We start from the raw sequence: 16,054 nt of genomic DNA, 5'->3' as shown, positions 1-16,054 counted from the left end.
CAAACGGCAGGCCTACATGGAAGGTGCACATTCAGCAATGATCTTGGCTGCTCTGGAGAGTTCCATGGAGTCATGAAAGCAGAGGGACAGGTTGATCACACTGACATCGGGCCACTCTCCCTGCCAGAGAACAGGGCTCTGGAGTGAATCCAGGAGGAGAGGTCCAGAAAGCTCCTGTCTCACCTCTGTCTCACATTGGCCTCTGTGCCCCTGGTGTGGAGGTCACTCTCAACACCCATCCTACATTCCTCCTCTGAAAATAAATTAGGACACCCATCACCAAAATTACTTACATATCAAGGGTCGAATATCGCATATTTCTGTCTAGGCCATCTATGGCTTTCATGTCCTCTGAAGTCAACTGGAATTCAAACACCTATCAAAGTAATAGAAAACGTTAATTATTTTTAGATTATATCATTGCCAATTGGGAAACACCAAGTACATCAGACAGTAGGGTGCAGAGACAATACTTAAAAGATTGATACGTTTCCAAAATTTGTGAAAGACCTCTCTAAACACTCAAGTGGTCAATGAAAACCAGATGAAAAATAAACAAAAATCCATTCCCAGATAAAATATTTTGAAACTGCACAACACTGCAGACAAAGAGAATATCTCAAAAGATGCTGAAGAAGAAACAGAGCTGACATGGTGCACACATGATAGGGTCATGTACCTAGAAGACCCACAAGAATCTAGAGGCAAATTTTGTAATGTCTAGCGTAATTTAGTAGGTTTGATGAATAACATTGAATATCTATCTCTCCAATGAGCAGGTATAACAGGAAAAATTAGTTTTCAACATGACTCAAGCCAATAATTGTCTAAATACTAACGATTTCACATTCAAGAGGCATGGGTACTCAACTGTGTAAATTTGGGAGACTCTAAATATCAAAAAGATGTCTTGTAACTCATTCAGTCAAGTAAGTGTACAAATTCATAGGGAAACTGAAAGAGTGATACAGAAAATAAGAGAAAGAAAGAGTAAAAAATGACAACCATGTAGCACTTGATGAATCTAGGTAAGCGCATTTGTTGCATTATTTTAGTATTTCCATACATTAGAAAATCCACAAAGCAAAAATGAAAAGTTATCAAAAACTATGAAAATTATCAGTAATTGCCCGGCGTGGTGGCTCTCGCCTGTAATCCTAGCACTTTGGGAGGCCGACACAGGAGGATTGCCTGAGTTCAGGAGTTCGAGAACAGCCTGGGCAACACGGTGAAACCCCATCTCTACTAAAACACAAAAAGTTAGCTGGATATGGCACCGTGTGCCTGTAGTCCCAGCTACTGGGGAGGCTGAGGCAGGAGAACTGCTTGAACCCAGGAGGCCGAGGTTGTAGTTAGCCGAGATTGTGCCACTGCACTCAACCCTGGGTGACGCAGCAAGACTCCATCTCCAAAAAAAAGAAAAAAAAGTATCAGTAATGGAGAAAGTTATGAAATTAATGATATATTTATTAAAAGATAATTTATTAATAAGTAGTGGGAAATTCATATTATGATCATGGATTGGAAATCTCAATATTGTCAAAGATTCAGTTCTCTCCACACTGATCTGCAGGCTTATTACAATGTCAACAAGAGACTAAAACATTTACTTGCTTGAGGAAGTTAATGAGATGATTCAAAATTTTAAATAACACATTAGTCAAGAATAGGAAAGATATTATTAAACAAATGAAGAAGTTAGAAAATTATTTGTAACACATTGGAAGTGAAATTTACTTTTTAACATCATAGTACAGAAAAGTAAATAAGTGAACTGGAAATGGAAGAGAGACCAGATAATTGCTCATGGAAATTTCATATATGTTACAGGTAAAAAAATTAAGTTATGTGAGCAAATATGAACTTTTCAATAAATGTTGGTGGGAAATTTTGCTAAAAATTCAAAAATTAGATATGTATGTTTGCATCCTTATTTCAGATAGTGTTTAAAAAGTCAATCCCATTCGAATTAACCAAATTTATAAGGAAAGAATATTAACAATTTTGTAAGATAACACAGTAAAATATTGTGATAGTCCCAATATAAGATAAGACACAAAATTCACCAACCACAAGAAAGAGGCATGAAAAATGAGTCTACATGAAGGATAGAAACTTCTATCTGTCAAAACATAACCACAGAGAATATGACAACACAGGTAAAATTTGGGAGATGTTATTTCAAGAATACATTCAAGTCTCTAAAGAATTAATATCCAGAATAAATACATATATATGCATGATTTCTAATTAATCTAACATATATATATTATAACATATATGTCATATATATACACTAGATGAATTAGAGAACATACACTTATGTATAGATACTGATAATTCCCACAGTCTTTCATAATTTTTCATTTTTGTTTTGTGAATTCTCTGTCTAAAAACATTTTGAAAATAATTTAATGAATGCCATTACCTAGATACATCAATAGTTTCATTGATGTCATTTTTTACTTTCTTATTCTCTGTATCACGATTTCAGAGTATCCTATAGATTTTTTCACTTATTTGACTTAATGTTTTAGCAAACAGTGATATATATACATGTACAGGACATATGTCATATGTATGACATAAGTTTTATAATATATATCATACATGATGTATATTTTATGTATCTATATGACTATTTAGAAAATATATATATATGTATGTATTCTGGATGTTAATTCTTTAGAGACTTGGATGAATTATTGAGAATATATGAAATATACCAATTTTTGTTCAGCAAACTATCGCAAGAACAGAAAACCAAACACCACATGTTCTCACTCATAGGTGGGAACTGCACAATGAGATCACTTGGACTCGGGAAGGGGAACATCACACACCGGGCCTGTCACGGGGAGAGGGGGGAGGGGAGGGATTGCATTGGGAGTTATACTTGATGTAAATGACGAGTTGATGGGTGCTGACGAGTTGGTGCAGCACACCAACATGGCACAAGTATACATATGTAACAAACCTGCATGTCATGCACATGTACCCTAGAACTTAAAGTATAATAAAAAATATATATATATACCAATTTTTATATATTCATACATATACCTATTCATATATTGTATCACAAGTATCATATAAATGATAGACTAATTAGGAACTGCCCTCTAACAATCACATGTCCCTGTACCCACTTGCTTGGTTCTGTGAATTTGCAGCTCCTTCCAATAAGAGGTAATAATAAGAAGCGGTGTGTATTTCCCCACCCCTTGAGTCTGACCTATCCTGTAACTTGCATTAGGTGATAGAATTTCCCAGAAGCAATGGTTGGCAACCCTGAGCCTAGACATGAAAAGGCTTTGAACGTGTCCACTCACTGCCTTGGGGTCGTGCCCCGTCCTGAGATGAACCCTGGGCTGGATGGCTGGAGGATAAAGAACTGCATGGGAGAAGGGGGCGCTCAGACAGATGCCCCATGGACACCCTGAAGCAGAGCAGCCTCACTGCCCTGCATGCACATGAGAGCCCGGCCAGGAACAGAAGGACGGGGCTGAGTTTAGGCTGAGCCTAGGCTAATTTTCTAACCATGGAATCTTGAGCTCAATAAATGCTTTTGCATTAAGCCTTTGTGTTAACTGGGTTTGTTTTATAACCTTAGGTATTGGTATAAATATGGTCTCCTACACATAAAATGAAGACAACCACCTCACAAAAAAAAAAAAAAAAAAAAAAAAAAAAAAAAAGGCAGAGGTAAAGAAACAATTTGCAAAGATAAAATTCTAAGAGAATAAATATAAGGAATTTATACTACATAAATATACAAAAAAAAAAAAAGGCCAACGATGATTTGGAGACTAAAAAACATTTAATCAAACACTTCATTATAGAAAATAAAGAAAAGCACATATTCCTAATAGAGGGATATGGATATCACTGACTTAACGCTAATGCAAATCTCTGGTTTTGATCCCATCCTATTTCTCTCCACTTGTGTTGCCTCTCCTGTGCCAGAGTAGAAGAAATCCTTGTGATGTACACAAAGAGTTCATGCATAGGAAATACAGGAAATGGAGCTGGCCCAAGGGTGTCCTGAGAGCCTTACAAGAAATACACATGTGAAGGACACTGTGCAGCAGCCCTGAGGCCCACAGCCCAGCTCCTCACCTTCATGTTCTCTCTGATCCGCTGCTCATTGTAGCTCTTGGCCAGGACCACAACCCCACGCTGCAGCTGGTAGCGCAGGGCAATCAGGGCTGCGGTTCGCTTGTGCTTTTTTGCCAAGGCACAAAGGACTGGGTCCTCCAAGAGAACTGGGGAGTTCTGGTCCACCCTGGAAGGAAAGGCAGAAATGCTGAAGCCCTGAGGCTGGGGATACAGTTTGTTAGGTGGCTCCGTAAACAGACTAAGGCGTCCACTCTGCACTAGAGCTTCTCAAGTGAGGCCCCTGAACAGCAACCTCAACATCACCTGGGATCTTGTCAGAAATGCAAATTCTTCCCTCATCCCAAGTCAGCTGTCAGTGAACTCCAGGAAACAACATGAGCTCATTAAATTTTTTAAAATCAAAACAATGTTTTACGTAAAATTCCTGTTGCTCTTATTACCATTGTTTTTCTCGATGGGATCCCAGAGCACTAAAGGCCACCAGAACAATGTCTTTGGACTTGCAGAAATCCAGCAGTTTTCTCTGGTTGAGGTAAGGATGACATTCCACCTGCAGATGAGCAAGATGGAAAAGCATCAGATAATCCAAAAGTTATATTAATATTAAAATCACCAAAGTAAAAGAAGCTGTATAATGTGGAGCATTAAATTTGAACTGAGTATTATTGTGAAAAAATGATCTTTTTCATAAAAGTTAAATTTATATCCCTCTCTCCTAAGAAAATAGAAATGTTATTTCTGAGCACAAGCAACTCTATGAACCCTATCCTGGTTTCTCAATAACTCTGACCACTAGAAGGAGACACAGCCAATTTCAGAGCTGGGATAAGGTAAGATTCGTTGAGCCTGGGGCATCAAATTGTGCCAGAAATCATGAATTTGGTCAAAGACTCATCAGGGCATGTCTAAAAGATGAAGAAACTGATTTCCTAATTAATAACCAAAATGTATACATATATATGTATGTTTTCTAATTCATCTGACATATATATATATCATATATGCCATCTATGATATATATATATCTATACATAATAGATGAACTAGAAAATATACATATACACATAAATACTGATAACTTTCATAGTCTTTCATTACTTTTCCTTTATGTATGATGGATTTGTATGGTGAGATCTCAAATATCACCAGTGAGTTTCCTATGAAACAAGTGCTTTTGTCTTTTATACTTGCCCTCATGAGTCTTTGATCAAATTATTCTTATAGATAGATAGATAGATAGATAGATAGATAGATAGATAGATAGATGGATATACTGAGTAGATGTGAGCATTAAAAATAAGTAAAATGAATTAAAAATCGTAGCACAAAAATCAGTGAGTTTATAGTAATTAGTGCAAGAATGAAAAAAATGAACAACAACATTTGTCTACTCTGATGGTGGTCATTACAGCAATTACATTCACAGTACATTGCTAATTGAAGGAAGAAGTTAATTTTTACCCTGACTTAGAGGAATAATAGTATATTATTTTTACTTGCTGAGAAATTATTTTTACTTAAATGTCAGGTAAGAATAAATAAGTGGTTGAAATTGTGAATGATTATGTAAAAACACCAAGGAAATTACAAATAAGAAATAACAAAGAAGAAAACAGAAATACAGTACAACAAAGTTCAAATCACTGATGTATACTCAATCATACACAAAAATGTGTCATGGGAATATGACTTCTGTTGAGAATTAGCCCACAGCAGAATACTAATAATTGTTAAAGAGAAAACATGTGTTAAAACAACAAATCTCACCATCATTAGCTTAACCAAGTTTTTAAAAGTACCTTCGCCACTAGTGGGGCAATCTGTGATTGTATGCAGTCTAGTGTGGTGCAGTTTGAAAAACATGGCATGATAAAAACATTTTCTTGCCCCAAAGATTTAAGCCAATGTAATAAAATATTCACATCTAACTTTTAATTTACAGAAGCTTTCAACAACTGGGAAAAACAAGTTAACTGATATCAAGATACAACGGTATAAAAACAATTGAATTCTGGTTAAAAAAGAAGAGCCACAAAAGATATTTTGATTGAACAATGGAAAATTCAAATATGGACTGGATACCAAATGACATGAGGGCGCTGTAGATGATGTTCTTAGATACAGTAATGACACTGTAACTGGGAGAATATCTTCATTCCTGTGACATGCTTGGAGAAGTATCCAGGGGTCAATTGTCATCTTTACAATTTACCTTGAAGAGGTTCTAGAAACATTATATGTATTTATGCAGATATACCCCCATATATCATTGCAAAATGGTAGTAATTTTGAATACAAATGGTAACATGGGTCTCCAGTATTATCTTTATCAAATCGGCGGAAACTTTGAAAATTGCCATAATAAAAATTGGGGAACTATGAATATTAATATCACATTAATTTGTCAATGCTTTTATTAAATTATCATGGCACCATATCATTATACAAAATTCACAAATTTTATACGTTATGTATTTCCATTGTTGATCTTTACTCATTGACTCTAAGTTTTTAAAAATGAAATAAAACAAAAAAGTGTAAGTTACCGGGAAAGGTGTAGTGACTTTAATGCTGAAATGTAGGGGCAGTCAATTTTATCAAGGAGGCCTGGAATCGTCAATCAGGGCTCAGGAAAAAGTTGGAATTATCTCTAGGCTATGAAAGAACCATGCATAGAATAGATGTGTTTAAGCAGCTGATTGCATGACAGACTCCAAAGAACAGCAGCCGACTAGGAGCGGGGCAGTCATTGGTCAGCTCAATGTTCTGCTAAATATTTCTCAGTGTTGATTTCATCCATTATGAACAGATGTCTCCATAAACAGGTCATTTTCTCTTTCTACCATGGATGACCTTCATTGTCTGCTGATAATTTTTAGTGTATCTATGCCCTTGGTCAAGGAGTGTGAAAGCAGAGATACCAAGAGGCCCTGAGACATCTGAACCCCATGGAAATCCCTAGTATTTCTCTTCTCTTTCTCTCTGTCTCTCTCTCCTTATGTACTGCTCATTCGATCTTTTCATGGCTTCATATCTGTGCACAATTTCCTCCAAATCATCTTCGCCCATCCACTCTCGGGTTATCTTTCATAGCTTAGGGGTAAGTCCACCTTTCCCTGAGACTAATTGGCAATCCTTGGCCTCCTTGATCAACTGACTTTCCCTAAATATAACTCACAATTCAGCATCAAAGTTACAACACCTTTTCGTAAGACTTTTCTAAGCCGGGTACAAGTAAGAGCCCTCTATGCCCTTCGAGACAGAGGCTTTGCTCTCTAGAATCTTCTCTTTTACAAAGATCAGTGGGACTAAATGAATGGATACTTGGCAATAGGACAGGAAGAGGGGCATGAAGAGCAGAAAAGAGAGGAGGCTGAGGGCGCTCACCTGGTTGCAGACGGGCTTGTACTTGAGCCCGGGCTTGTTGAGGATCATCTCCAGCTGCCTGCGATTGAAGTTGGACACCCCAATGGACTTGGCCAACCCTGCATCCTTACACTTCTCCATGGCCTGGGAAAAAGGAATTGTGAAGTGTCATTTGTGTAGGCGACTGAAGATCAAGATAAATGTAACACAGAACTGTGAAAGCAACAACTGTGTAGATATGACAATCAACTAGCTAGCCGTGATTCTTAAAAGGGAGAAAATAAATCAGAAAATTGGGGAGGAAGATAGTGATTGCAAGAGTAAGAATTTCTGTTTCCTCCTTAGGAAACTGGAGAGATTAGTGCACAGGCAAGGAAAGAAATCCCAGTCCTCCTTACCCCCAACCCTTCTCCTCCACTTCTCTCTTTTGTATGCCTGTCATTTCATTTTCCTTACTGCTCACAAAAAATACCGTTGTAAAGCTCCTAAGTTTTTGATCCAATGGTGCATTTTCCATTCTTGTACTTGGAAGATAGGAACCAGATGTCTCCTATCTCATCTTTCTTATCTGTGCTCTCCTCCAAGCACTCACCTCCCACGTAGCACAGAGATCCACTGTGTCAAATAGTACTTTCCCATTTTCATCTTTTGGGATCATCTCCTCACCTGGCTGAAGTAGAAGCAGTCAATTTAGTGATGTCACAAATCAATTTCCCCACATAAATTTCCCCACACATAGCCATGCTCTGAGGTACATTTAAGGACACTAATCCTCCCTGAGGTAGGTGATGCAATGCTCCAAAGAGTGATATGTACAAACTGTACTGCATATGATATATAAGGAATGTCTTCAGGAGACAATCTTCCTCCAATCTCTTATAACTATTATATGTATATATAAATACCAACTTTCTGGATCCTAATGGAGTGTCATCATTGACTTACATTACTTTCTTCTGCTCCTATAATTTTCTCTGTGGCAATACCTCTCATCAACTGCAAAAGACCTTGATATCCAGGAATAATGGATTGTATTTTTGACACAGATGCCACTATCAGAGTTCCTTATCTCCTTGAACGTATGATGTTCCATGGACAGGACCATGAACCAATCATGGTCCATGGAGGTGTTTTCAAGGCTAGTTTGGAAGTTGGGAGATGCACAAGAGCTCACAGTAATGACCATGAGCCTGAAATTGCTCCAAAGCCACAAATGCCAACAATGAAAAAGGTTGGAACAAATACTTAAAATCCTTTTGTAATAAAGCAGAGATAAGGATGGAGAAAGGATTTCTTTTTAGAGATTTTCTCAAATTCTTATTGTAGCCATGGTTTTGACTTTCATATCTAACTCACCCTTGCATTAACTAGCCTAAGGAGATTTCCATAACCTTAAAACAAAAGTTTTATATGACACAAGAATTCATGGCTAAGCAAGAATAAAAACTCCAATGTGAAAAGAGAGGATGCAGAAGCAACAAAGTTTCCCATGAAGGTTTGTAGTTTAAGAGACTCCTGGACTGAGATCTCACCCCTTGAAAAGAGGCAAGAAGATGGAAACTCATTGTGCACCCTATGTGCAGCAGCTTTTCTGGACACCACAACTTCACGAAACTCTGTATCTGCGAACATCGCAAGAGGTGAACTCAGGAGTCGTAACTAAGACCTTGTGCCTTCAAGGAGATGATTGTCATTTCCTCAAGTTTTTGAGGCAGAGGCTTTGAGCATTCTGCACTCTCTTTTCTTGTAGACAGGCATCATGGAAGTACGGATTCAAAATGTATTCAATAGAAAGGGAATTAGGAGTTACGTTTAGGGGTCTTCTTCCAAGTTATAATCCCTATGTCCTCCTAAGAAAATGCTTAGTTCAAATATCCATGAAAACAACATTTATGATGACAACAAAAGTGAAATAAATTTGATCACACAAGCTGCCTACCTTTAGAGACACTGGAAAATGAATGAGATAGAGGTCAACATAGTCCAGTTGAAGATTTTTCAGTGACCTTTCCAAGGCTGGTCGGACCAGCTCTGGTCGATGGGAATTGCTAAAAAGCTGCAGAGGTGAGAGAAAGGAAGTTGTGTAATGAAAACTTGAGTCAATTTTACTGGTTTACGCCACCTAATATATAGACATTTTCTACTACTTCACAATGACCACAGGCAAAATTATTCTCTCTCTTCTTGTGATGCGTTTTGTTCTGCCATATCCTGATGAACTTTGTAATATGTTGGATATATAGTTAGTACATATATTGAAAGAAAGAGTAATATTACTCAAAAGATAAAAGTTGTTATCAAATCATAAGCATACCCATTATCAGAATTATCTTTCGTATGTTTTAAAACTCTTGTTAGTAGTGTAATTATTTCATCAATTCAGCCCAATGGGCAAGAATAAGTATCTTTGTGGCTTAGAAACCGAGGAGGCAAACACAGCTTTTAATATGTTAACTTGGGCTGGATGCAATTAAAAACAATGTGGGTATCATTGTGTTATACTCACAGAGCTCTCTTACATTGCTTTCTCTCTCTCTCTCTGATCAAGATGATAATGGAAACTCAGAATCCTAACAAATGTAAGATATTCACTCAGGAGGTAAGACATAACATAACATGATTAAGGTTATCTCTGATTCTATAGTCTTTGTTAAACCATATTGATCTGTGCTGACCTCAAAGAGTAAAGGGACTTTGAAGTCATGAGTTGGAACACTGCAAAGATGAGAAAGTCATCTTCATTTCCTGCTTTGGATTTTAGTTTTACTACATGAATAATTGTGAATAAATTGAAATAAATAAGCACAATTCACCCTCAACTATGGATCCAGTCATAGAATTGCCACCTCCATACAATCACCATAAATACATGTATACACAAGCTCATCATAGGCACGGTACCTTTGAAGTATAGAATATGTCTTCTCTCTTCACAGTGCCATCTGCAATCTTGCTTCGGATGGCCAGTCCAACGTACTCCTCATTATTGTAAGCATATGCACAATCAACATGGCGGAACCCAGCTTCTATTGCCCATTTGGTAGCCTCTAGAGCTTTATCTTTAGGAACCTGGGGGAGCAACCAAAGGTAGTATTTTCTGACTGATGTGCCTGAGAGTTAGTTCAGGCACTAGAGCAACGTTTACAAAAATCACCTTTTCCTCCTTTCTTGGATGAGTTCTGTATATGGAATCTTAAGTCCATCCCAGTCTCTCTGGGTCTTTCCTGGTTAGTAGTAAAGATTGGGCATAGCAGGAACTTCTGCAGTCCCAGAAAATCACTGCTTGACCAGTAGCTTGGAAGTATCCCCCAAACAATTTTAGGTTCAGTGATTTTTTGGCAAAATTAACAGGCCGCAACCTATAGTTACAAGTATAATCTTAATTATTTTTAGTATGGTGAAATTAACATGAGGAATAGCCACATGGAAGGAATTATGAAGGAATGCAGTGTAAGCTCCTGTGATTCCTCTCCCGCCATGTTGCTGCACAGAATGAACTGACTTTATCGAGCATCATATTTTGTCCTTGTATGTGAACTGTTGTCTACAAGAGATGCTCTCTGCATACTCCATTAATAAGATTTTGTCTGGGACTGCTTACATTGACTCACTCTGCCTAGCAGACACAAAACTCCCAGTCCCCAAAAGAAAGCAGGTGCACAGAAACTCCGCAGTTTACACAAACAGTTAGGTAGAGCCCCCATTATTATCAGCTAGGAAATAGCGAGAAATCCACGTTATCCGATACCAGCAGCTTTATATTGGAAATAGGCCTGTCTATGGATAGCAGTCTATTATGTTAAGTCTTTTCTACCCAGTCTTTGGCCATTCTGTCTGCATGATAGAACTAAATACTAGGAGTAAAGATGTATACACTAAGGATATTGATTTGTATATATAAGAAATAGACTGCAGGGTGTAAGTGATTAGCAAAATGAGATTCAGCTCCATAATTCAAGGCAAGTCTTTTAGAAAACATATGATTGCAGTGAAATTTGCAATTATTGACTTACGTAACAAATGTGGATACAGATTTGAAAAGTATATCTTTTAAATCACAAAAGCAGAAACAAAGCAAACTATTTTCCCATCTTGAAAGTATTTCAGAGGCTTTCTTTTTCCCAAGAAATTACAAGGAACTAGGTACAGGGTCTAACAGCCCACTCCTCATACCATCCTCGATCATTTCTTTGCTGTGCGAGCACTCAAAGGCTCACCGAGGCCAGAGCTTCAGTGGTGTTCTCATCTTTACCTCCTCTCCGTGCCAATTTATATTAAAGTAAACCACTCCTGTCAATGGCCTTCAAAATGTCCCTTTGTAAATCCCTATATCTTATAGGTGAGAAATGTGAGACTCAAATTTTATATAAGTAGTCCCTATTCACACACATTGTATTCCGAAGACAGTCTTGAGATACAAGTTTTCCTCCAGTGTAGAAATAGCTAAGTCTAGAAAATAAAATCTATTCCATTAATTTTCTCGTCAGAGAAACAAGAAATTTCTCTGTTACAGTATTTTTATACAAATCTGACCCATATTAACAAAGACAAAGAATTTAAACGGTCCTTGTTAGGTTTTACTTTTTTTTTTCTTAAAATGAGGGTATTTTATCATTTCAGATAATTTTCCCAGAGTTGAGAGTAGCACATGGGAAATTCTCTTTAGTCCAGCTCTAATATTACAGTTTGGTGCTCAAGGCCGCCCATCAGAACAGTGATACTCTCCCAACAGATTTCATGCAACCCGTCTCCACTAACTTTTGCCATTAATATTCCTCTGAATTGTGTCTTCTTGGAAGAAGTAAATATCTGTTCAACTACACAAAGAAACAGAGAAACCACTCCCATTGCAATCAATCTTCAAGAGAGGGAGCAGGCAGGCCGTGTTCTTTCTGCTGAGTTTTATAGACTCTGACAAGCTGTGAAATAAACATAAACAGAAGACAAAACAGTGTCCCAAATAAGCAGTAGATGACCCTGTGACAAGACTGCATTGCAGAACAAAGACTGTCGTTTTAAGGAGAGTCATGCAGAGTAACATAGGAACACAAACCTGACAATCCAGTCAGCTTCTACTTATTCTATCTTCCACTTATTCTAGCTCCTTTGAACTCTCAACACTAAAAATATTATTATTACCTCTTCAGGCGCATAGGTGCCAAATCCCAGGACTGGCATGAAGTGGCCATCATTCAGCTTCACACACTGATGTTTCGAATCCATTTCTGTCACTGGCCTGGTTGGCAAATGTTCCTTTCTTCCTCCCTCACAGGCTATAAGAGCAATTAGCTGGCAACGCCCCTGGACACACTGTCTGCTGGTTAACCAACGGCATGTGAGAGGAGGGACAGAGGCAGTCTTACACAGGCAGTGATAAAAATGGAATCCAGTTCAACTGTTTCTTTTCTAAGAAAATTCATAAGTAAATTATCAGGTGGGCATGATACACTCATTAATTTTTCTCTGAAGCATTTTTCCTATTCCAAATCTCTATATATATGACACAAATTAGACAAAGACATTTGTAAAAAAAATTGTGACTTTACATAAGACTATAGAAAAAGAGCTACAAAGCTCTTTTTGGTTTGTGCCTTGATGATGTTCCTTCTGTATCTTACAGCATTTGAAATGACTAGTTTTCATTTTTCTCTCTCTCACACACACAATTTAAAGGAATGACTAATGAGCATTTCTTTAAAATATTGCCCTCAATTAAAAATTAAAGTTACAATTTTAAAATGCATTACTTTTTTCATGAGAAAATTTATTGTTTCTTTCTTATTAGCCTTATGAGAGAAATATCCCTTCCTGATCAAGGCGCAGTCCCGATAAACTTGTAATCCTGATGTGGGTGTAAATAAAAAATAAAATTCAATGTGGTTTTATTGGAGGATTTCTTATTAACAGCTTTTGGACTTTGGATATAATTTGTAACACGCAAACTGTGCCTTATCTTATTTGTCTTTTCCAGCCAGTTTTATGAGTTACTATCAAAAAGTAACAAGCCAAAAACCTGATAACTATTAGATATACTTTATAATATTGTTAAACACTATTCATAAAGAAAAACTGGTAACTAATGACATATAAACTGGTGAATAATCCTCACATGGGATAATTTTTACTTCATTCTCCCTTTGGAGGGCAGGTCAGAACATGAATGTAATTTGCATGATCTGTGATTCACATCTTGGAAGAGTCACAACTTGCAGTGCCCTGATTGCTTCTATTGGCTTTTTCATAAAACAAACAGAAATTGAAACATAGGTAAATTGTTATACATTGACATAAATGTAATATTATAAAGATATTGAAATTTTTCACAGAGGGTAATTTCAACAAGATGGTGGATTATAAGACTCCCATATGACTCATGGAAACATCAGAAAATATCTAAAATTGAGTGAAATAAACTTATTTGTTTATGGAGTGGCTCAGTAGAGATTCAGGGTGACTATACACATACAGATGTTACAGGCAAAACACTAGGAGAAGAGACATGCAATAGTCCATCTAAGCCATTGAGAGAAACTGGGATGTGAAATTTTTTAATAGTAAACGATTCAAAAGCCATTGGTTATTTGGGGAAAAATAAAATGGCAAAAATAATCCATGTAGGTGCGTGTTCCAAAACAAACTAAGGAGGCCTTGAGGTTTTATGTAGGGCTGATGCCTTGACTGAGAACCTGCCACACATATGAGTTGATGACTGTCATGAGAGAACAAATCTATATACAGTAAAAAAAGATGTTTTATTTTTTTCAAATGCCCAGTTAAATAAAATAACAAGGCATACAGGCCGGGCATGGTGGCTCATGCCTGTAATCCCAGCACTTTGGGAGGACAAGGAGGGTAGATCACGAGGTCAGGAGAAGGAGACCATCCTGGCTAACATGGTGGAACGCCATCTCTACTGAAATTAAAAAAAAAAAAAAAAACAGGCCAGACATGGTGGTGAGCACCTGTAGTCCCAGCTACTCGGGAGGCTAAAGCAGGGGAATCACTTGAACCCAGGAGGCGGAGGTTGCAGTGAGCTGAGATGGCACCACTGTACTCCAGCCTGGTGACAGAGCAAGACTCCAGCTCAAAAAAATAAAATAAGATAACAAGGCATACAAAGAAACAATAAATCACCGTCCATTATAAGAAAGAAAATGAATCAGTAGAAATCATTTCTGAAGAATCATAGGCATTAAAATTAGTAGAGAAGCATTTAAACAGCTCTCTTAAATATGTTAAAATTGCTAATGAAAAATATGGATTAAGAACTATAGAAAATCTGAAAAAAAATAAGAAAATCAAGATGTAGTCATAATACAGAAATTATAAAAAAGAAAAGGAAACAAATTGGAGCTAAAAAAAATATACCTGAATGAAAAACTCACCAGTGGGTGTTTCAATAGCAAATTTGAGAAGGATGAAGATATAATCAATGCACACAGCGATACTGCACTTGAAATTCCTGAGTCTAAGGACAGGAAACAAGAATAAAGAAATGTGGACAGGTCCTATGGGACTTATGGGACACCTTCAAGCCAACCAGTATGATAGTATTGGATTCCCAGAAGGAGAAGTGCAAACCCATGGTGGTAGAGAGATTATTTGGAGAATAAACTCATCAAAACTTTTTCAAATTGGTTAAAGACAAGAATCTACAAATTCAGGCAACTTAAAGAACTGCATATAGCATAAACTCAAAGAGATTCAGACCTATATGTGTTATCATCCAACTCTAAAAGCCAGACAAAAAGATAATCTTCAAATAGCAAGAGATTTTGGGAAGCCGAGGTGGGCGGATCACCTGAGGTAAAGGAGTTTGAGACCAGCCTGGCTAACATGGTGAAACACTATTTCTACTAAAAATACAAAAAAATTAGCTGGGCATGGGGGCACACACCTGTAATTCCAGCTACTTGGGAGGCAAAACCAGGAAAATAGCTTAAACCCGGGAGGCAGAGGTTGCAGTGAGATGATATTGCACCATCGCACTCCAGCTTGGGCAACAAAAGCAAAACTCCATCTAAAACAACAGCAACAACCAAAATTAACGCAGGAAGAGAAACATGATGCGTGCGGTACAAGGGATCCTGGACAAGATGATCCACAGATTTCTTACAAGAGTCTTTGGTGGATATAGTAGGTGATATATTTAATGTGATCAATAAAGAAATAATTTCACCCAATAATTCCATACGTGGCAAAATAATTATTTCAGAATTTTTTTTTTCGGAGCTGTGGAAAAGTAGAGTTTCTGAATGGAATCGAAGTTAAATTCACATTGATTTCAAAGTGGACGGTATAAATACAGGATGCGGTATGTCATTTCAATGGAAGCTGCAGACTCTCCTAGGCGACCCCCAGAGCTTACCATTCCTCAGATTTCTTGATATGGTGCTAACAGATTTGTATGTGAAATGAGACAGTTTCCTTATTCCTCTTGCAGGACTTGTGACAGGGGTGTGGCTCACCTGTTCAAACTCCTTGAGGGAGGGGGAGCATGGAGATGGGCAGGTGCACAGGCCAGGGTGAGCGCTTTGGGCTCTGGCTCCATGAGAGTATCTAGGTGTGG

At 37.5% G+C, this 16,054-nt stretch overlaps 1 protein-coding gene across 2 annotated transcripts in view; it reads right to left on the bottom strand.

Moving 5' to 3' along the window:
* The window catches only part of LOC105532488 (aldo-keto reductase family 1 member C1 homolog), a 14,593-nt gene extending 1,881 nt beyond the window's left edge, over positions 1-12,712 (bottom strand). Inside the window, exons 1-8 of one of the 2 annotated variants that reach the window (XM_011970670.1) lie at positions 12,625-12,712; positions 10,387-10,554; positions 9,425-9,541; positions 8,078-8,155; positions 7,507-7,629; positions 4,560-4,669; positions 4,120-4,285; positions 294-376 (exon numbers count right to left, since the gene is read on the bottom strand). In XM_011970670.1, coding sequence (XP_011826060.1) covers positions 294-376; positions 4,120-4,285; positions 4,560-4,669; positions 7,507-7,629; positions 8,078-8,155; positions 9,425-9,541; positions 10,387-10,554; positions 12,625-12,708 — 929 coding nt within the window. In that variant the 5' untranslated portion in view covers positions 12,709-12,712. Of the gene's footprint in view, positions 1-293; positions 377-4,119; positions 4,286-4,559; positions 4,670-7,506; positions 7,630-8,077; positions 8,156-9,284; positions 9,336-9,424; positions 9,542-10,386; positions 10,555-12,624 lie in introns of those variants that run through there. The other variant, XM_011970671.1, reaches the window with a different exon arrangement.
* Positions 12,713-16,054: the final 3,342 nt, after the last annotated feature.

The sequence above is a fragment of the Mandrillus leucophaeus genome, unplaced genomic scaffold (assembly GCF_000951045.1).
Source record: "Mandrillus leucophaeus isolate KB7577 unplaced genomic scaffold, Mleu.le_1.0 Scaffold961, whole genome shotgun sequence".
In the NCBI taxonomy this organism is placed as follows: domain Eukaryota; kingdom Metazoa; phylum Chordata; class Mammalia; order Primates; family Cercopithecidae; genus Mandrillus; species Mandrillus leucophaeus.
This window is presented reverse-complemented; position numbering and strand designations above follow the sequence as displayed.